Source organism: Eriocheir sinensis, chromosome 53, assembly GCF_024679095.1.
Source record: "Eriocheir sinensis breed Jianghai 21 chromosome 53, ASM2467909v1, whole genome shotgun sequence".
In the NCBI taxonomy this organism is placed as follows: Eukaryota; Metazoa; Arthropoda; class Malacostraca; order Decapoda; family Varunidae; genus Eriocheir; species Eriocheir sinensis.
The window spans coordinates 5510479-5533041 of NC_066561.1; the positions used below are offsets into that span (position 1 = coordinate 5510479).

At 42.1% G+C, this 22563-nt stretch overlaps 1 protein-coding gene and 2 long non-coding RNA genes across 3 annotated transcripts; 2 read left to right on the forward strand and 1 right to left on the reverse strand.

Moving 5' to 3' along the window:
• Positions 1 to 280: 280 nt before the first annotated feature.
• On the forward strand, positions 281 to 22376 carry LOC126983241 (NPC intracellular cholesterol transporter 1-like; the record flags this gene model as incomplete). Its single annotated transcript, XM_050835878.1, is given in 18 exon segments — positions 281 to 406; positions 2125 to 2241; positions 2740 to 2957; positions 3864 to 3986; positions 6642 to 6811; positions 7436 to 7636; positions 8708 to 8897; positions 9283 to 9399; positions 10387 to 10567; positions 10842 to 10969; positions 12675 to 12752; positions 14593 to 14766; positions 15455 to 15618; positions 16996 to 17710; positions 18060 to 18277; positions 19290 to 19707; positions 20306 to 20393; positions 21077 to 22376. Coding segments are annotated over 18 exon segments (3833 nt in total), but the record flags the coding sequence as incomplete, so codon positions are not given.
• Positions 12759 to 13957, forward strand: LOC126983243 (uncharacterized). Its single transcript, XR_007735717.1, has 2 exons — positions 12759 to 13785; positions 13857 to 13957. It is a non-coding gene; the product is annotated as an uncharacterized LOC126983243 (long non-coding RNA).
• On the reverse strand, positions 14163 to 14687 carry LOC126983244 (uncharacterized). Its single transcript, XR_007735718.1, has 2 exons — positions 14567 to 14687; positions 14163 to 14501 (listed from the first exon to the last, which is right to left on the reverse strand). It is a non-coding gene; the product is annotated as an uncharacterized LOC126983244 (long non-coding RNA).
• Positions 22377 to 22563: the final 187 nt, after the last annotated feature.

Here is a 22563-nt window from a genome sequence, read left to right on the forward strand (position 1 = left end):
GTAGAAAAACAAGGTGTAGGAGGAAGCAGAGAAACACATAGCGGAGTGAGATGTAAGGAGTAGAAAAACAAGGTGTAGGAGGAAGTAGAGAAACACATAGCGGAGTGAGATGTAAGGAGTAGAAAAACAAGGTGTAGGAGAAAGCAGAGAAACACACGGAGGAGTAAGATTTTTATTAGTGAAGGGGAGTAGCGTAACACATATGACCTAGTGTTGTAAGGGGGCGCGGCCTAACACAGCAGAGTAACACTAACCCTGGGCGGCATTGGTGTCCCTGTAGCGGTGATGGTGGAGCGCAGCATGAGGCACCCTGAGGAGATCCGTACGGCTGTGGGGCGTCGCCTGGCCAATCTCTCCACCCCCCAGGCCCAGTACGCCGGCGAGGACGAGAACTCGCTCCTCCACGGTGAGATGAACGAGGGTGATTGGAGTTGTCTTTACTTATATATTATTTATTTTATTTTATTTATCTATTATTATTATTATTTTTATTATTATTATTATTATTATTATTATTATTATTATTATTATTATTATTATTATTATTATTATTACATATTATTATTATTATTATTATTATTATTATTATTATTATTATTATTATTATTATTATTGTTATTATTATTATTATAGTTTTTTAGAATGATATTGCTGTTTGAAGCCATTTTTTTCTTTATTTATGTCTTTTTTCTTTTAATTTTTTTATTTATTTATTTTTTTATTTTTTTTACGTCAGAGAAAATAGGTCAGTCAAGGGTAAACAAAATCTCAATTGCCCATAAAATTCGGAGCTGTAGAATACCAGGCTTTTTTTTTTTTTTTTTTTTTTTTTTTTTTCTTCCTTTGCCCTTGACCTGCCTCCTTTACTACTAACAAAAATCAATAACTTATGGGTATTGTATGTATATGTTATGTCTTATTTAATTTCATTTTATCTTATCTTGAATTAGGTTTGTAAATGAATAACCTTTTTTCCGAGGAGTAGAGTAGCGTTGATCTGCACATCTCATGCATAGAAAGTAGCATTAAACTTTGACAGAATTTGAGAATAGCGGTATAATTGCATGGCGCCAGAGTACTAGAGGTTTAGTGCTTGCTCTCTGAAGTAGATTATTAACACCAAGATCACAAAACGGTCCATGAATATCCCAGAGAGGCTTTTCGCATTAAACTTTGACAAACTTCAAGTGAGAATAGTGGTATAATTGCATGGCGCCAGAGTACTAGAGGTTTAGTGCTTGCTCTCTGAAGTAGATTATTAACACTAGGATCACAAAATGGTCCATGAATATCCCAGAGAGGCTTTTCGAGCAGCCAAATTGAGGGTCCGAGACGCTTAAAAATATTACTGGTTTAACCCTCAAGTCCTCTCAAGCCAAATGTAACAAATCATCATCACATCATTGATTGTTCTTTCGGCCACCTCTTTGGATTCTTTACAGGAGCAGGGAGTAGCAGGCTTTTTTTTATTGTTTCCTTTTTTTGTGTGTCCTTGAGCTGTCTCCTTTGCTGTAAAAAAAATGAATAAATAAATAACATGCCATCCCATAGTCAGACAGAGTGAACCATCATCCAAAGTGTTGCTTGTTTATTTTTTGCCTTCCCTTTACCGTGAAAAAGAAGAAAATGAAAAAAAACAGCATCGCTCATCTCCATTACTGTAAAAAAATAAATAAATAAAATAACATGCAATCCCATAGTCAGACAGAGTGAACCATCATCCAAAGTGTTGCTTGTTTATTTTTTGCCTTCCCTTTACCGTGAAAAAGAAGAAAATGAAAAAAACAGCATTGCTCATCTTTGCTGTAAAAAAAAAAATAAATAAATAAAATAACATGCAATCCCATAGCCAGACAGAGTGAACCATCATCCAAAGTGTTTCTTGTTTATGTTTTGCCCTCCCTTTACCGTGAAAAAGAAGAAAATGAAAAAAACAGCATCGCTCATCTCCTTTGCTGTAAAAAAATAAATAAATAAATAAAATAACACACCATCCCATAGTCAGACAGAGTGAACCATCATCCAACGTGTTTCTTGTTAATTTTTTGCCCTTCCATTACCGTGAAAAATAAGAAAATGAAAAAAACATCATCGCTCATCCCCTCCTCTCCATGCCCTCCTCAGGCCGCCCCACCACGGAGATGCCCGAGATTGTGATGCATGATGAGCTCTCCCTGGCCGAGCGCATCACCAACTGGACACAGACCACCGTTGACCACCTCTTCACCAAGTGGGGAACGCGTGAGTATGCCATTCGTCTGTCGGGGGTCGGGATGTACGGGATTGGTTACTTCAATATAGGGGCTTGTTTAACCCGTCCGCTGTGATTGGCACGGATTTCGCCTTCACTGGTAGCCTGATAACGTATACTCTCAGGTGTTTCTCTGCCTCTGTGGTGGATAGTGGAGTGTTTCTTTCTTTCTCTAAAGGTGCATGACTTTACATTTTTCTTCATTGAATTGTAGCAGCCACTTTTTGTTCCATTCCTGTAGCTTGGTGATGTCTTCTGGTAGGAAATCCACAGTCAAGGGGTTTAGGAGAATGCTAGGTTTCTGTTTTCTCTTGTATGACTTTATATTTTTCTTCATTGAATTATAGCAGCCACTTTTTGTTCCATTCTTGTAGCTTAGTGATGTCTTCTTGTAGGAAATCCACAGTCAAGGGGTTTAGGAGAATGTTAGGTTTCTGTTTTCTCTTGGCGCATTGGAGAGCGTTAACCATTCCGTCTGTTCCTCCCAGTGTGCGCGTGTCACCCCTGGAAGGTCATGGGGATCGGACTCATCGTTGCCATATCCCAGTGCATCGGGATCCTCTTCTGGCAGATCACCACAGACCCCGTCGATCTCTGGGCTGCACCAAACTCCCGCTCCAGGCTCGAGAAAAACTACTACGACGAGAACTTTGAGCCCTTCTACCGCACGGCTCAGATCTTCATCCGTCCCGTGGGCTTTGAGAGCGTGAGTTGACGGATTGCATTGTTGTTAGTTTTGAGGGGCAAATTTTCCGTGGATCTTAGTCAAACCACGATTTCCGCTGGCGTGATTCTCCTATTTCCGTGGTTTTCTGACGTGTCCACGATCTTCCAAAGCTACGGTAGATTTCACTGAAGGATGACGCTATTACTCATCATCATCATCATCAGCAATAACAAGAAACAATTGAAAACCACGCCAGCGGAAATCGTGGTTTGACTGAAGATCCACGGAAAATTTGCCCAGTGTAATAGCCCCTTTATGCGTGTAGTGTTTCAGGGGAAGTTAGTGATGTTTCTTGTGGTTTTGTGAAGATTGGAATTGTTAATGTGTCGATATTGCTACGTTTCATGGCTTTCCTTCCTTTCTTTCTTCCTTTCTTTCTTTCTTTCTTTGTTCATTCATTCATTCATGCCCTCCTTCCTTCATTCATTCATTCTCTCCTTTATTTGTTCACCCCTTTTCCTTCCTTCCTTCCTTTCTTTCTTTCTTTCTTTCTTCATTCATTCATTCCCTCCTTCCTTCCTTCATTCATTCTCTCCTTTATTTGTTCATTCCTTCCTCTCCCTTCCTTCCTTCCTTCCTTTCTTTCTTTCTTCATTCATTCATTCCCTCCTTCCTTCCTTCATTCATTTTCTCCTTTATTTGTTCATTCCTTCCTCTCGCTCCCCTCCTTCCTTCCTTCCTTCCTTCCTTTCTTCTTTCCTCCGTTCGTTCGTTCCTTCCTTCCTTCCTCCTTCCTTCCTTATCTATTGACTTTCTTACTTTTTTACATGTTTCCTTCCTTCCTTATTTACTTACTCCCATACTCTCTTACTTCCTCTCTTTACTTAACTACTTTCCTACCCACTTATTTACTTTTTTTACTTACTTTTCTCACCTCCTCACCAGTTTGAGTTGGGGAACACCACTGACGTGAACGGAACAGTTATCCCTGGCGACACCTACGGCCCGGTGTTCAACAAGACCTTTCTGCTGGAGGTGCTTAGGCTGCAGAACTTCCTGACCAATGAGGTGAGTCCATGGCGGAGGATTGGCGCTGCCCGGAAAGCTAGATATCTGTATAAGTGTTGTTGTGTCCAGATGGGAAGTTGATATCTGTAGAAGTGTTGTTGTGTTCAGATGGGAAGTTGATATCTGTAGAAGTGTTGTTGTGTCCAGATGTGAAGTTGATATCTGTAGAAGTGTTGTTGTGTCCAGATGTGAAGTTGATATCTGTATAAGTGTTGTTGTGTCCAGATGGGAAGTTGATATCTGTAGAAGTGTTGTTGGGTCCAGATGGGAAGTTAGACATCTGTAGAAGTGTTGTTGGGTCCAGATGGGAAGTTAGACATCTGTAGAAGTGTTGTTGTGTTCAGATGGGAAGTTGACATCTGTAGAAGTGTTGTTGTGTCCAGATGGGAAGTTAGACATCTGTAGAAGTGTTGTTGTGTTCAGATGGGAAGTTGATATCTGTAGAAGTGTTGTTGTGTCCAGATGGGAAGTTGATATCTGTAGAAGTGTTGTTGTGTCCAGATGGGAAGTTGATATCTGTAGAAGTGTTGTTGTGTCCAGATGGGAAGTTGATATCTGTAGAAGTGTTGTTGTGTCCAGATGGGAAGTTGATATCTGTAGAAGTGTTGTGTCCAGATGGGAAGTTGATATCTGTAGAAGTGTTGTGTCCAGATGGGAAGTTGATATCTGTAGAAGTGTTGTGTCCAGATGGGAAGTTGATATCTGTATAAGTGTTGTTGTGTCCAGATGGGAAGTTGATATCTGTATAAGTGTTGTTGTGTCCAGATGGGAAGTTGATATCTGTAGAAGTGTTGTTGTGTCCAGATGGGAAGTTGATATCTGTAGAAGTGTTGTTGTGTCCAGATGGGAAGTTAGATATCTGTAGAAGTGTTGTTGTGTCCAGATGGGAAGTTAGATATCTGTATAAGTGTTGTTGTGTCCAGATGGGAAGTTGATATCTGTAGAAGTGTTGTGTCCAGATGGGAAGTTAGATATCTGTATAAGTGTTGTTGTGTCCAGATGGGAAGTTGATATCTGTAGAAGTGTTGTGTCCAGATGGGAAGTTGATATCTGTAGAAGTGTTGTTGTGTCCAGATGGGAAGTTAGATATCTGTAGAAGTGTTGTGTCCAGATGGGAAGTTAGATATCTGTAGAAGTGTTGTTGTGTCCAGATGGGAAGTTGATATCTGTAGAAGTGTTGTGTCCAGATGGGAAGTTAGATATCTGTATAAGTGTTGTTGTGTCCAGATGGGAAGTTGATATCTGTAGAAGTGTTGTGTCCAGATGGGAAGTTGATATCTGTATAAGTGTTGTTGTGTCCAGATGGGAAGTTAGATATCTGTATAAGTGTTGTGTCCAGATGGGAAGTTAAATATCTGTATAAGTGTTGTGTCCAGATGGGAAGTTAGATATCTGTATAAGTGTTGTGTCCAGATGGGAAGTTAAATATCTGTATAAGTGTTGTGTCCAGATGGGAAGTTAAATATCTGTATAAGTGTTGTGTCCAGATGGGAAGTTAAATATCTGTATAAGTGTTGTGTCCAGATGGGAAGTTAGATATCTGTATAAGTGTTGTGTCCAGATGGGAAGTTAAATATCTGTATAAGTGTTGTGTCCAGATGGGAAGTTAGACATCTGTATAAGTGTTGTTGTGTCCAGATGGGAAGTTAAATATCTGTATAAGTGTTGTGTCCAGATGGGAAGTTAAATATCTGTATAAGTGTTGTGTCCAGATGGGAAGTTAGATATCTGTATAAGTGTTGTTGTGTCCAGATGGGAAGTTGATATCTGTATAAGTGTTGTTGTGTCCAGATGGGAAGTTAGATATCTGTATAAGTGTTGTTGTGTCCAGATGGGAAGTTAGACATCTGTATAAGTGTTGTGTCCAGATGGGAAGTTGATATCTGTATAAGTGTTGTTGTGTCCAGATGGGAAGTTAGACATCTGTATAAGTGTTGTTGTGTCCAGATGGGAAGTTAGATATCTGTAGAAGTGTTGTTGTGTCCAGATGGGAAGTTAGACATCTGTATAAGTGTTGTTGTGTCCAGATGGGAAGTTGATATCTGTATAAGTGTTGTTGTGTCCAGATGGGAAGTTAGACATCTGTATAAGTGTTGTTGTGTCCAGATGGGAAGTTAGATATCTGTAGAAGTGTTGTGTCCAGATGGGAAGTTAGACATCTGTATAAGTGTTGTTGTGTCCAGATGGGAAGTTGATATCTGTATAAGTGTTGTTGTGTCCAGATGGGAAGTTGATATCTGTAGAAGTGTTGTTGTGTCCAGATGGGAAGTTAGATATCTGTATAAGTGTTGTTGTGTCCAGATGGGAAGTTGATATCTGTATAAGTGTTGTTGTGTCCAGATGGGAAGTTAGATATCTGTATAAGTGTTGTTGTGTCCAGATGGGAAGTTAGATATCTGTATAAGTGTTGTGTCCAGATGGGAAGTTAGATATCTGTAGAAGTGTTGTGTCCAGATGGGAAGTTAGACATCTGTATAAGTGTTGTTGTGTCCAGATGGAAAGTTCGTCCATGTTTTCAAGTACAGTTGGAGATAAGGACAGAGTTTGGGGATTATTCACGAGAGGGTAGCCTATTAATTTTGAGACCCCACCCTTTACATTTCCTAAGCATCTGTGTTGACCTCATTCTAACCCTTCCGCTCCGCTCCTCCGCAGCTCTCGGCCATTGTCAGCGAGGACCAGGAGGTGACGCTGTTTGACATCTGCAACAAGCCCATGGCGCCGGACAACGAGAACTGCAACATCCAGTCCATTCTCAACTTCTGGCAGAATGACGAAGCCGTGTTCAATGCGTCCAGCGCCAAGCATGCCAAGAACTGCACGAGGTGAGCTTGTGTCTGATATATCCGTTTCCTCTTTCCTTCCTTTAACCCGTCCGCTGCGATTGGCACGGATTTAGCCTTCACTGGTAGCCTGGTCTCCTCCCTCCTCTCCCTCACTTCTCTTCTCTCCCCAACTCACTTCTACTCCACCTTATTCTGTTATTTTGTCAAGCCTTTCTTTATGTTCCCTTGTTAACCCATCCGCTGTGATTGGCACGGATTTGGCCTTCACTGGTAGCCTGGTAACATACACTCCCAGGTCTTTCTCTGCCTCCGTGGTGGATAGTGGAGTGTTTCCCATGTGGTACTGGTGTGCTGGATATCCCCTCCCAAGGTGCAGGACTTTACATTTTTCTTCATTGAATCGTAGCAGCCACTTTTTGTTCCATTCCTGTAGCTTGGTGATGTCTTCTTGTAGGAAATCCGCAGTCAAGTTGTTTTCATTATTGTTTTCTTTTTTTTTACGCCCTTGCACTGTCTCCTCTGCTGTAAAAAAAAAAAGTAAATAAATAAGCAAGGAAGCAATTTGTAACCATGCCTGTGACCCTCCCTGACCTTGTTTCCACTCCCCTAACAATCTCCCCTCCTTAATCAACCATCGACTAACCACGCCCTCCTCCCCCACAGCAATGCGTTCCAGGAGAAGTGTATGGGGACGTACGGCGGCCCAGTGCTCCCTCACGTCGCGCTCGGAGGGTTCCTGGAGGAGAACGAAACCCTCTCAGACAACCCCGACTACCTGAAGGCCGATACGCTGGTGATCACCCTCCTCATCAACAACTATTTCAACAAGTCCCTCCTGAAACCCGCCCTTGCCTGGGAGAAAGAGTGAGTGTCCGTTTTCCTTGGGTTGGGTTTGTCTTGTATCCTTGTTTTGTTGCTTGCTTGTTTTTTTTTTATTGTCTGTGTTTAATTTTTCTTGTTGCTTTGTCTCCTTTTCTCTCCTTCCCATAGTTCCCATTTTCTTATATTCCTTGCTTTCCTTATTCCCTCCTTTATTTCTTGTTCCTCATTTCCTCTTCTTCCCAACATTCTAATTCTCTTATATTCCTTCCTTTCCTCATTCATTCTCTCTTATCTCCTTTATTTCTTGTTCCTCTGTCTCCTCTTCTCTCCTCTTCTCAACGTTCTCATTCTCCTATATTCCCTCCTTTTCTCATTCATTTTGTCTTACTTCCTTTTCTTCTTGTTCCTCATTTCCTCTTCTCTCCTTCCTTTCCTCATTCATTTTGTCTTACCTCCTATTTTTCTTGTTCCTTTGTCTCCTCTTCTCTCCTCTCCTCAACGTTCTCATTCTCCTATATTCCTTCCTTTTCTCATTCATTCTGTCTTACTTCCTTTTCTTCTTGTTCCTCATTTCCTCTTCTCTCCTTCCTTTCCTCATTCATTTTGTCTTACCTCCTATTTTTCTTGTTCCTCTGTCTCCTCTTCTCTCGTCTTCTCAACGTTCTCATTCTCCTATATTCCTTCCTTTTCTCATTCATTCTGTCTGATCTCCTTGTGTCTTCTCCCTCTGTCTCCTCTCTTCTCCTCTTCCCAACGTTTTCATTCTCCTATATTCCCTTCTTTCCACTGTGTTCATTTTCTCATATTCCTCATTTATTCTGTCTTCTTTCATACTTGTTAATTATCATGTGCTGTCTCTTACACTTTGCTTCTATGTGTATGTCCAACAAGCTCACATTTCCCTTCCATTTCCTCCCATCAGGACGCCTCTCCTCCCAAAATTGACCTCTCTTTCGACCACCTCTTTAGATTCTTTTTAGGAGCAGCGAGTAGCGGGCTTTTTTTATTATTGTTTCCTTTTTTTGTGCCCTTGAGCAACCTCCTTTGTTGTTAAAAAAATAAATAAATAAAATAAATAAAATTCCTCCCGTTTAACATTTCCCTTTCCGCCAGGTTCAACAACTTCATGGTCAAGTTCTCCCACCCCATGATGGACATTGCCTTCCGCTCGGAGCGCTCCATCGAGGACGAGCTGTTGAGGATGAGCAAGTCCGACCTCCCGACAGTCATCATCTCATATGTCATCATGTTCCTGTATATCGCTCTGGCGCTCGGACACACCAACCAGCTCACGAGACTCCTGGTAGGTGGCACTGTGTGTATTACTGCATCTTCACTTCTCTTCTTTCTCTTCTTTGTTTAATGTTCCTGTTTTTCCTTATGGGGTTGGATAGCTTGATGGAGAGTTCCCTTCCTTTAAATGTGTTAGTGTAGGTAGTGAAAAAACGATTGAGTTGATGGTAAGAATGACAACCGTGAGATAGGACTGAGAAGCTTACCATTCAGAGGTGATTTTTTACTTTTTTGTATGTATTCATAAAGTAGTTTGGTAAATAATGTTATGTACTCTTCATCGACTGACCCTTCTCCATTACTACTACTACTACTACTACTACCACTACCACTGTTACCAACCCTAATATTGCTGCTTCATCTACCACCACTTATTGTTATTTTTTTCCCCTTAGATCTCCACCAAAGTCACGCTGGGCCTTGGCGGGGTGCTCATCGTCCTGGTGTCGGTGTGTGCTGCCGTCGGGTTTTACGGATATGTGGGCGTTCCCTGCACCATGCTGATCATTGAGGTGAGAATACAGTCAGGAGAAATAGGATGGAGGGAATGGAGGGAGAGAGAAAGGGAGATGAGGAGAGGGAGGAGAGAAGGATGGAGGGAGATAGGAAGGAACGGAGAGAAGTGGGGAGAGGATGTTGGTGAAGGGAGGAGAGAAGGATGGAAGGAGGTAGAGAGAGGAGGGAGGAAGGGAGGGAGGAGGCAGGGAGCTAAATGACACTCACACAAGGGGAAGGGTGGGAATGGCGTGTATCGGGTATTGAGCTTTATACTGGTGGTCTTAATCGGTAACTCTTTGGGTATTTGGTGTTCTCAGATCCTTTTGTCTCATGCAGCAAGTGTTTCCAAAGGCCTCAGAGGAAATTAGTTTGGTTAATGCGGTCACACACACACACACACACACACACACACAAGGGGAAGGGTTGGGACGGGGTGTGTTGGGTCTTGATCGTTGCACTGAAGGAAGGAATTAATAACTCTTTGGGCATTTGGTGTTCTCAGATCCTTTTGTCTCCTGCAGCAAGTGTTTCCAAAGGCCTCAAAGGATGTTAGTTGGGTTTTCAAGAGCGTTTTTTTCACATTTATTTTTTATTTATTATTTTTTTTTTTTTACATCGAAGGAGTCAGTTCAAGGGCATAAAAAAAAGGAAACAGATATGAAAAAAAAAAGCCGGCTACTCACCGCTCCTAAAAAGAGTTAGAGGAGTGGCCGAAAGATAGGTCAATTTCAGGAGGAAGCCTTGTCAAACTGTCCCTAGGCTGAAGAGATGGAGAATTAAGAGACAGATAAGAAAGATAGTATTGATGATTGTAATAATGATGATAACTTTAAACCATCACAGATCATATAAGGAGGCAAATGAAAAGAAAGAAAAGACAGTAACAATGACATTAGTAGCGGATAACAACAACCCCCTCTCTTTCTTCATTCATTCATTCATTCCCTCCTTTCATCCTTCCTTCATTCCGTTGTTCATTCCTCCCTCTCCCCCTCTCTCAGGTCATTCCGTTCCTGGTGCTGGCGGTGGGCGTGGACAACATCTTCATCCTGGTGGAGGCGTATGCAGACCTGGAGCGCTCGGAGGAGGACACACGGCCACAGCTCATTGGACGGGCAGTGGGTGCGGTGGGGCCCTCCATGCTGCTCTCTTCCATCTCCCAATCCTGCTGCTTCTTCCTCGGTGAGTCCAAATAATCAAATAAATAAAGAGGATATATAAGTTAATCTAGAAAGAGAAGGTTGGATTTACAGTACAGATATAGCTAGAAAAATAAGATATGATTCACAGTACATATAGAGCTAGAAAAATAAGATATGATTCACAGTACATATAGAGCTAGAAAAATAAGATATGATTCACAGTACATATATAGCTAGAAAAATAAGATATGATTCACAGTACACATTAATAGAAGTACAAGCGTTTGACGAAGGTGCTGTTTTCCCCCCATCAGGTGCTCTCTCGGACATGCCAGCGGTGAGGGCGTTCGCGATGTACGCCGGCATGAGTCTGCTGATCAACTTCGTGCTGCAGATGACCCTCTTCGTGGCCCTGTTCTCCCTTGACGTCATGAGGGAAGAGGTGAGACTTACTTATTTTTATTTTCTAACAGTATTGGAGGCAGTGGTGGTTTACTTTAGTCGAGTGGGTTAGTGTGTCAAGCCGTGAAAATGAAGCGTGCAGTATTTAACCAGATTTTTAAAAGTCGTATCAGTATTTATTAGAAGTCATGTGGTTAGTCTGACTCCTTTTTTGGGATGGAATTAGTTAGAAGTGTTGGATTTTTGTGGCCCTGTTCTCTCTGGACGTCATGAGGGAAGACGTGAGACTTGCTTATTTTTATTTTCTAACAGTATTGGAGGCTGCGGTGGTTTACGTTAGTCGAGTGGGTTAGTGTGTCAAGCCCTGGGGGAGAAACGTATGTCCTGGTTCTCCTGCATATTACTTTTTTACTTACATACTCCAGTTACTTTTTCTCTAATTTAACTCTCCTTCGTTTTAATTATTTTACTTCTATTACATTTTTTCCTTCTAATTCTACTTCTTTTTAAAATGTCGTATCAGTATTTATGAACAAACAACAACAACTGCCAAACTACCCCAATACCCCATAGCATGCCCCCCCAGGCCCCCCCTCCTTTATTTCTCTCTTTTATAGGAGCAGTGATTAGCGAGCTTTTTTTCCTACATTTTCTTTTTGTTGCCCTTGAATTGCTTCCTTTACTGTAAAAAAAGAAAGCCATGGAAGTGAAGTTTACAGCAGTTATCTTTTCTTCTCTTCTCTTCTTTTTTCGTTCCATTTAACGTCAATATTTTTTTTCCATACGGGGTTGTACGGTGGTAATCAGTGTTCTTAAGCTGTGAGTATATTTAGGTGGTTAGTGTGTCAAGCCAGGGAAGTGAAGTGTACAGCAGTTATCTTCTTTCTCCTCTTTTTTTTTCATTTAACGTCAATATTTTTTTTCCTTATGGGGTTGCACGGTGGTCATCAGTGTTCTTAAGCTGTGGGTATATTTAGGTGGTTAGTGTGTCAAGCCAGGGAAGTGAAGTGTACAGCAGTTATCTTTTCTTCTCTTCTTTTTTTCATTCCATTTAACGTCAATATTGTTTTTCCATACGGGGTTGTACGGTGGTCATCAGTGTTCTTAAGCTGTGGGTATATTTAGGTGGTTAGTGTGTCAAGCCAGGGAAGTGAAGTGTACAGCAGTTATCTTTTCTTCTCTTCTCTCTTTTCTTTTCATTTAACGTCAATATTTTTTTTCCTTATGGGGTTGTACGGTGGTCATCAGTGTTCTTAAGCTGTGGGTAAATTTAGTGGGTTAGTGTGTCAAGCCATGGGAGTGAAGTGTACAGCAGTTATCTTCTCTCTTCTCTTTTTTTTCTTTTCATTTAACGTCAATATTTTTTTTCCATATGGGGTTGTACGGTGGTAATCAGTGTTCTTAAGCTGTGGGTATATTTAGGTGGTTAGTGTGTCAAGCCAGGGAAGTGAAGTGTACAGCAGTTATCTTCTCTTCTCTCTTTTCTTTTCTTTTCATTTAACGTCAATATTTTTTTTCCATACGGGGTTGTACGGTGGTAATCAGTGTTCTTAAGCTGTGGGTATATTTAGGTGGTTAGTGTGTCAAGCCAGGGAAGTGAAGTCTACAGCAGTCATCTTCTCTCTCCTCTTTTTTTTTCATTTAACGTCAATATTTTTTTTCCTCATGGGGTTGTACAGTGGTCATCAATGTTCTCAAGCTGTTCTTTTTTGCATGATTATTATATTTGTCTTCCTTCATTTCAGGACAACCGGTTTGACGTGTGTTGTTGCATCCGCAAGAACAAGGTTGAGAAGGACTCCGAGACAAGGTTCCTCCACAAGGTACGTAAGAGTTTAAACCACATTTTTAAACATTTCAGCACCCAAGGACACATATTTAACAAGGCATTTCGTAAGCATTGTGGGCATTTCCAGGGGTAGTTTTATGACCCTGGTGGTAGTTTGACCCTTCTTCTGTATTATGACCCTAAAGAATCATGCATTAGATTTCCGCAGCCCAAAACAAGAAGAAGAACATGTATTAGAACTCAACTCAAGACACTTCTCCACCTGAAATTGACCTCTCATTTGGCTACTATTCACTTTTATCTTTTGTAGGAACAGCAATTAGTGGGGTATTTTTTTCTACACTGTTTTTGTTGTTGTTGTTGTTGCCCTTGAGCTGCTTCCTTTCCTGTAAAAAAAAAAAAAAAATGACCTCCCTTTTAGCCTTTGAAAATAGTTGATGTGAGGGATGGAAGCGTTTGACAATACCGACCTTTGTGTCTCATCAACTTAGGAAAGAAAATAAGACGTGGATTAAAAAAAACAGTTGCGGAAAGTGAAAATCATGACTAACGGAAACTATATTAAGCGTCACTGATTAAACTTCCTATTTCAATGTTACCTTTCTCAGCTCAGGTGCTCAGAACGACTTAGATTTATCGTGTTTTCAAATACAATAATAGTGAAAAAAAGGAAAAATGAAAGAAAGAAAAAGAAAAGAGGTTCACAAGTGCTATTTGATGGAAAAAAAGGAAAGTAAAATGGAAAAAAAAAAAATTCAGTTTGTCGACAGAGGTGTTATTTCTGACGTTAAAAAAAATAAATAAATAAAAACGAAAGAAAGAAAAAAATAGATGGTTGACAGAGGTGTTATTTCTGACGTTAAAAAAAAAAAAAAAAACGAAAGAAAGAAAAAAATAGATGGTTGACGGAGGTGTTATTTCTGACGTTAAAAAAAATAAATAAAATAAAAATAAAAACGAAAGAAAGAAAAAAATAGATGGTTGACAGAGGTGTTATTTCTGACGTAAAAAAAAAAAAATAAATAAAATAAAAATGAAAGAAAGAAAAAAATAGATGGTTGACAGAGGTGCTATTTCTGACGTTAAAAAAATAAATAAATAAAAACGAAAGAAAGAAAAAAATAGATGGTTGACAGAGGTGTTATTTCTGACATTAAAAAAAAAATTAAAAACGAAAGAAAGAAAAAAATAGATGGTTGACGGAGGTGTTATTTCTGACATTAAAAAAAAAAATAAAAACGAAAGAAAGAAAAAAATAGATGGTTGACAGAGGTGCTATTTCTGATGTAAAAAAAAAGAAAAAAGAAAAAAAAAAGATGCGAATGTAGATAGGCAGCCCCACCAGACATACTTTCAGCGTTACCTCCCTTCTATCCCTCCCTTTTCAATTTTATCTCCCCATTTTTATTACCCTCCTTATAATAGTATTGCCCTTTTGATATTCTGTTTCATGATATATTGTAATTTTATCTTATAGTGTTATGTATCTACCTTTTGTCAGTAGTTCATAATATTACCCCTTGCCCTCTAGGTATTCGGGATAACATGTATGCTTCTCATTTTAATATTATCTTCCTTTTTAAAAATATTCCCTTAAGATAGTACGTTCCCTCCTCCCAGATACTTAAAACAACATGCATTTTTCCAATTAGTATCTCCCTTGATCTGCCCTCCCTTCAGTATTACCTCCCTTTATAATATTTCCCTCATAAAATCATCTCCCTCTTAATCTTTCCTCCCTTCAGTATTACCTCCCTTTATAATATTTCCCTCATAAAATCACCTCCCTCTCAATCTTTCCTCCCTTCAATCTTACCTCCTTTTATAACATCTCCCTCATAATATCACCTCCCCCTCCCCGCCCTCTCCCGCAGGTGTTCGAGTCGACGTACGCGCCGTTCCTGATGAAGCCGTGGGTGAGGGCGGTGGTGATCGTGGTCTTCATGTTCTGGGTGTGCGCTTCAGTGGCCATGGTGCCGCACATAGAGGTGGGCCTGGAGGAGGAGCTGTCCATGCCCGACGACTCCTATGTCCTGAAGTACTTTGAGGTGAGTGAGGGAGGGCTGTCGGTGGGGTGATTTCAGCGTGATTTTTTTTCCTTTTGTTGTTTTTCTTATTTTTTTTCTTATTTTTCTTCCTTCAGTGGATGTAAGATGTTTTTTTTTTTCCTTGGTTTTGTCTTTCTATCTTTTTTTTATCTTTTTTATCATTGTTTTCGTTTTCTGTCTTAATCTTTTGAAATATTGTTTGTCTTTTTATCAATCTTCATCCCTTTGTTTGTTCTTATTTCCTCCTGCTTTTTTCTTTATCTTTTTATTGTTGTTTTCTTTTTCAGTCTTAATCTCTCTGTCTTTCATCAATCTTTATCCCTTTATTTATTTTTATTTCCTCCTGTGTTTCGATTTTTCATGATTTTTTGAAATAGTGCCGAGACATTTTTTCATTTATTTTATTCTTTTCCTCATTGCTCCTCATCCTTCCTCACCTCCTCATCCCTCCTCATCCCTCCTCGTCCCTCCTATCTCCTTGTCCTTCCTCATACCTCCTCATTCTTCCTCATTCCTCCTCATCCTTTCTCATCCTTCCTCATCCTTCCTATCCCCTCGTCCTTCCTCACCTCCTCTATATTTCATCAATTCCCTCGTCCCTCCTCTCCACACCTTATTCACTCCCTCATCCCTCCTCTATACATCTTTTTCATCGTCTCATCCTCTTCCTCTCCCTTCCACTCCACAGTACCTGAAGAAGTTTGGCTGCGTGGGAGCTCCCGTCTACTTCGTCCTCAAGCATGGCTACAACTTCACCGACCTCGACATGCAGAATAAAATATGTTCGCACTTAGGCTGTAACAAAGACGCCTTGCTCATCCAGTTGAAGTTGGCATCCCAGATTCCAAACAGGTGTGTGGTGAGGTGTCCCGCTCTGGGTTTTTTTTCTCACACTTTCTCTAAAAACTCCACTCTGGACGATTCTGGGCATATTCCTCATACTCATCCCCCCTCTGACAAACTTTCTTTAAAAACTCCACTCTGGACGATTTTGGGCATATTCCTCCTACTCGTCCCCCCTCTGATAAACTTTCTCTAAAAACTCCACTCTGGACGATTCTGGGCATATTCCTCCTACTCATCCCCCCTCTGATAAACTTTCTCTAAAAACTCCACTCTGGACGATTCTGGGCATATTCCTCCTACTCATCCCCCCTCTGATAAACTTTCTAAAAACTCCACTCTGGACGATTCTGGGCATATTCCTCCTACTCATCCCCCCTCCGATAAACTTTCTAAAAACTCCACTCTGGACGATTCTGGGCATATTCCTCCTACTCATCCCCCCTCTGATAAACTTTCTAAAAACTCCACTCTGGACGATTCTGGGCATATTCCTCCTTCTCATCCCCCCTCCGATAAACTTTCTCTAAAAACTCCACTCTGGACGATTCTGGGCATATTCCTCCTTCTCATCCCCCCATCTGACTCTCACTGTTATTGTGGTGATGGCTGTTAGGTTAGGTTAGGTTTGGTAGGGTTTTGTTTGATTGGATTTAGTTGTCAGATGATGTTATGATAAGTTTGACTAGGTTAGCTTAGGTTAGTGCTTTGTTTGGTGAGGTTAGGTTAGGTTAGGTTAGGTTAGGTTGGGTTAGGTTAGGTTAGTGCTTTGTTTAGTGAGGTTAAGTTAGGTTAGGCTAGGTTAGGTTGGGTTAGGTTAGGTTAGTGCTTTGTTTATTGAGGTTAAGTTAGGTTAGGTTTTTGTTTAGTTAGGTTAGGTGCTGTTATGTTAGGTTTATTTAGGCCAGATTAGGTTACTTGTTTAGTGTTGGGAAGTACTAGGTTCTGTTATTCCTCTTTGTTAGGTGAGGTGAGGTTAGGTTAGGTTTTTTATTAGTTTGGTTAGGTGCTGTTATGTTAGGTTTGTTTAGGCCAGATTAGGTTACTTGTTTAGTGTTGGGAAGTACTAGGTTCTGTTATTCCTCTTTGTTAGGTGAGGTTAGGTTAGGTTAGGTTTTTGATTAGTTTAGTTAGGTGCTGTTATGTTAGGTCAGTATAGGCCAGATTAGGTTACTGCTTTGTTTAGTGTGGGAAGTACTAGGTTATGTTATTCCTCTGTGTTAGGTTAGGTTAGTTTTCTGCTTAGTTTGATTAGGTTAGGTGCTGTTATCTTCCTTCCTTGGCATAACTGTGTCATTTTCCTTCATTCTCTTTGGTGCGTTCAAGATGTACATTGCTCTCCCCTCCTTGTAAGAGTTTTCCTTCAATGTGTTTCTTGCTTTTCAGGACGTACATTGCTGTTCCCTCATCGGCCTGGATCGACGACTACTTCGAGTGGTCGGTGGAGGATAAGTACTGTTGCCGCCTGCATGAGAACGGGTCCTTCTGCCGCAGGGAGACCGAGGAGACACCCGACTATAATGAAGTAGAAGGCGAGGAGGGAATAGACGGGGGAGGCGGGGAAACACCTGTCAGGATAGATAACCCGCCCGAATATGTTGGTGGATTAGACTTTGAGGACTTCCTGAACAAAGAGTACAATTATGATGAATACACCTACGGGGACCTGGACGTCAGCTTCGACCACGTGGAGGAGATGCAGAAGAACAAACACAAGGGACACAAGCACGAGAAGAAGCCCAAGGAGCCCAAGTACAAGGAGGACATTTACGATTACAATTACTCATACGGAGACTTATCGGTGAATTTCGACGACGGGGCACCTCAAACGGGGGCGAGGGAGATCTCCGGCGATGATGGGTGGCCGAGCAACAGCAAGGACCCTTCGGAGACACACCTGGCGCACGGGAAACAGGGCAAGGGCAAGGCACCACGGAAGGAGAGGAATACCCCCAGCGAATGCCACCGGTGCCCCATCTCGGCCCTCCCCAACAACCCCTATCGCCCTGACCCCGAGGTGTTCAACCAGTACCTTCCCATGTTCCTCAAGGACAACCCAGACTTGTACTGCCCCAAGGCGGGACACGCAGCATACGGACAGGTGGGTGGAGGGTGGAGGATGTGCCTTCCACTTGTTTTACTTGTGAGATCCTGCACTTGTTTCTCCACTCCTTTTTTTGGTGTGGTATTTGAAGGGCTGGGTTGATAAATTGCTTAGGTAAGATGATATAAGAAAAACTATGAAACTAAAACAAAACTCGCTCTATTCTCACATCACGTCCCTTGAGTAAGATAACAACATCAGTAAGGAAAGTCACCCTGCACTGGCATCTCACCCTTGCAAAGTGTGAAGATACATGAGTCAGATAACAACACAAACAAAACAACAACAGCACTAATTACAAAACTAAACGTAAGACTCACATGGTACTCGCGTCTCCTCTCCTCAGGGTGTGAAAATCCACTACGACGAGTCCGGCAACCCCGTGGTGGGCGCCAGTATGTTCATGACCTACCATACTGTCCTGCGCAACAGCCGACAGTTCTACGAGGCGCTGCGCTCCGCCCGCGCCATCGCCGACAACATCACCCGCACCCTTAACCTGGTGGAGCGCGACGGCAAGCTGGTGCCGAGCGGGGAGACCAAGTATGAGGTGTTCCCATACAGGTGAGCGAGGCCGGGATACCCCAGAATGGACTTTATATTTATCTTTATTTATTTGTTCATTTATATATATTTTTTTTCTGTTTATGTAATGTTTTCTATATATCTTTACTTCTATACGTCTTTCTTTCTGTATTGTTTCTTTCATTTCTTTCTTGTTTATTTAGTAGTGTAATGAATGTTTAGTAATTAATGTTAGTGTTGTTTTTGTTATGTTTACCTTTTCATTGATTATGTTAAGAAAATATATATTCTAGTCCAGAAATCATATAAACAGGTCATGCGAAACTTGCCTATAATATTAGTGAATCATATTTTCTTGCCCTTCAACTCCCTCATTCACTGTAAAAAAAGAGAACATAACCCAGGCAGACAAGAAGAACCAGAAGACGAGAACTCTTTTATAATGTGTTTTGTCTGATTCCATTCGCTTACTTGTCTTGTTTTTTTATATATGCCGCTGGGCGATTTAAAATTATTATTATTATTATTACTAACCAACTGTACATTTCCTCCTCCTTGCGAAACTTGCCGATTATAGTAGTGATTCATGATATTTTTCTGCCCGTCAACTCCCTCATTCACTCTAAAAAAAGAGAATATAGCCCAGGAAGACAAGAAGAACCAGAAACCAAGAACGCTTTTATAATGTGTTTTGTCTGATTCCATTCGCTTACTTGTCTTGTTTTTTTATATATGCCGCTGGGCGATGTAAAACTATTATTATTATTATTACTAACCAACCCTACATTTCCTCCTCCTTGCGAAACTTGCCGATTATAGTAGTGATTCATGATACTTTTTTTGCCCTTCAACTCCCTCATTCACTGTGAAAAAAGAGAATATAACCCAGGAAGACAAGAAGAACCAGAAACCAGAACATGTACACACTTATATAATGTGTCTCGTTTGATTCCGTTCACCTACTTTTTTTTTTTATATGACGCTGGGCGAAATAAAACTCATTATTATTATTATCACTAACAAACCCCTACATTCCCTCCTCCCTTTTCAGTGTGTTCTACGTGTTCTTCGAGCAGTACCTCACCATCTGGGAGGACACGGTGCGCATGCTCGGGATCTCCGTGGTGGCCGTCTTCTTCATCGTCCTTATCATGATGGGTTTCGACTTCGCCTCCTCCTTCATCATCCTCGTCATGGTGGTGCTCATCCTCACCAACTTGGGCGGCCTAATGTACCTCTGGAATGTCTCCCTCAATGCCATCTCCCTCGTCAACCTCATTGTGGCTATCGGCATCTCGGTGGAGTTCTGTTCCCACACGACGCGCGCCTTTGCTGTTAGCGAGGCGGACACACGCATCATGAGGGCCCGCAAGGCTCTGGTGCGCATGGGTCCCTCGGTGCTGTCCGGCATCACCCTCAGCGACATGGGTGTGGTGGTGCTGGCCTTTGCTAACTCAAAGATATTCCAGGTGGGTGGGTGTTTATGTGTGGGTGTGGGAGGGGGTTAGTGTGTGTGTGTGTGTGTGTGTGTGTGTGTGTGTGTGTGTGTGTGTGTGCTTGAGTTAAGTTTGTCTCGTCAAGTCTCCATAATCTTCTTTCATCCAACTAAACTGCTTTGAATTCATCGTTGTTCCTAGTTCTGGTTATCTATTTCCATGTGTGTGTGTGTGTGTGTGTGTGTGTGTGTGTGTGTGTGTGTGTGTGTGTGTGTGTGCTTGAGTTAAGTTTGTCTCGTCAAGTCTCCATAATCTTCTTTCATCCAACTAAACTGCTTTGAATTCATGGTTGTTCCTAGCTCTGGTTATCTATTTCCATGTGTGTGTGTGTGTGTGTGTGTGTGTGTGTGTGTGGAGTTACCAGAAAAGATACAGGGAACAAGTAAGAATAATATATCCTTGTTTTCATCCTGTCATCACCACCATTATTAGGCAGTGAAATCAATGGGAATGATTACACACAAAAAAAATGAAGTGGCTGCAATTTACTTGTCTTTTTCAACCATAGAAGAACAGGTTTTTTAATTCACATACTTGGGAGGCTCATTAACCTGTCCTCTCCTCCCCGCAGGTGTATTACTTCCGCATGTACTTCGGCATGGTGGTGATCGGGGCGCTGCACGGCCTCATCCTGCTGCCCGTCCTGCTCAGCTTTGTCGGTGAGTCACTGAGAACACACCCATCAGCGGGGACGTAGAAAGGTTCATGAGGGCCTCTCCATTTACTACCCAGACCATGAAAAAAACGTTTCATAGAATTGAACATTAATATGAAAAAGTATTGCCGAAATATTATTTTCTTTATTTTGGCACAAGTTCATTTTGCTTTCTTTGCCATAGGAAGAGTTCATGTCATCAGTTGCTTCATTAGTTTCCTTGCAACTAATTTTGTTTTACAGCTTCCTTGACAAGTGGTGTATGTTGTGTAGTGTTCATTGGTGCCGTCAGACCTGAGTGTTGACGTTATAACTCATAATGTTTGTTGAATTGTCCTGCGTCTTAGGTAACTTTATTTAAATATAAAGAACACTCCTTACCGGGGCTAACACAAAATTTTAATTCTTGTTATTACTAGAACTGATAGATCTCGTATGGAAAATATTCTGTTTAATCCAGTCTTGTTCACGTGCCTATCACATATTCCCAGCCACGTGCCACTCTGGTGAAAAGCTACAGATTATTGCGCTGAGCCAAGCCTTCAGTGTTTCAATCCTAAATACGCCCCTGGTGGTGACTACAGGGTGGAGTCCAGCCTTAATTTGTAAGGGGATAGAGTCCAGTCTTAGTTTGTAAGGGTAAAAGGTCCTGTAGTTGTTAGTTAGAGGAAAATCTCCCCCATGCAGGTCCATCAAGACGTGTGGTCCACAGCAACATGCCAGACAGAGCCGCCAACCCCAGCGGCTCGGTGCAGCTGGATGACATGATTGGGGACGACCAGGAGCGCCAGTGTCTCACCGGCACGCACACGGCCACCATCAACGCCGCGCCAAAGAGCAGCGGCAGTGGCGGCGGCGGCGGAGAAAACAGTGCCACCACCTTCCACTCCAACACGCTGGACAACCCCAAGAAGAGCTCTCTCACCAACACCGTCAAGAACTCGCCGAGGAAGGGCAGCCGCATGTCCCTCAACCACAACTACGACGACATGGAGGACCTCAACAAGAAGAACACGCCCTCGCGCCACTCCTACACGCTCTCCCGCCACTCCCTCGCCAAGACCGACGAGGAACTGGAGAAGCTGGAGGAGTGAGGAGGCGGAGTCTGACGTCCATAGAGTTGGGAGTTCATCACATTTTTAGTTTTTTATTCAAATGGACCAGCGAGGAAGGAAGGCGGAGTGTCTGTTCAGTGAGGAAGGCAAAGGAAAGCCACAACAGGAAAGAGTCCGAGTAGCCAAGGGTCAGTCCGAGAGGGTCAACGCTGAAAGTCCTTCTTCCGAGTGTTGCGTTGTCCGGCGTGAATGATTATAGGCGTCGCGAACGGACCCTCACTGTAATATAAACGCACCGTGCTGGTAGTAATGCAGACGAGACGCTTCCTTCCTACTTCCCGCTGTCCGTGCAGTAGTGAGGCTGCCCCGAACGCATAGCAAACTGTTCATTACTAGCTGGTTAACGTGTAAGAAAGCAATGCGAGGAGCCGTGAGCATGTTAGACAATGCTTTAACTATTGGGCGAGAGGCTGTGAGTCCCAGCGAAGCATATCAGTGAACAGTTATAAGTCACTGCTCGGCCTCTTTCAGTGTGCGTCCGAGCGCATGTGTGCGTGTGCGTGTGCGGGAAGTCAGGCCAGCGCACACACACCTCAAGGCTGATGTCTGTGTATGGGGTGTGATCTCCATGCCCCCCTTCCCTAAGCTGCCCTGCGGAAGGACTCGGAGCAGTCCATGTGAAGTGAGGTGGTGTCTTCAGGCTGTTGTTGTGTCGGTGGAACATTCCAGTCAGGGGGTCCTGTCAGCGCGGCAATGCACCACTCACGGGTGCAGAAGCGCTAATTTATTTATAGTCTCGCGATAAGTTCTTTGAGGTATTTTTTTGCTCAAGATGATGTAACTTAAACCATTGCTGATGATTACTAGTGTCCTCTCTATGTTCCTATTATGTGTTATGTGCCCCAAAAATATTTATCAATCCATGTTTTTCATTTGCGTTTTTTATTTATTCATTTCTCTCGTTTGTTTGTGTTTCCCCCGCCACCCGCGAACCATGACATGTTGTGCTGCTCAGTGCCAGGAAGGGGCGGCCGCAGTGGGGTTTGAGAGTCTCCGTTTGGTTGAGTCCCCATTTGGTTGAGTCTCCGTTTGGTTGAGTCTCCGTTTGGTTGAGTCTCT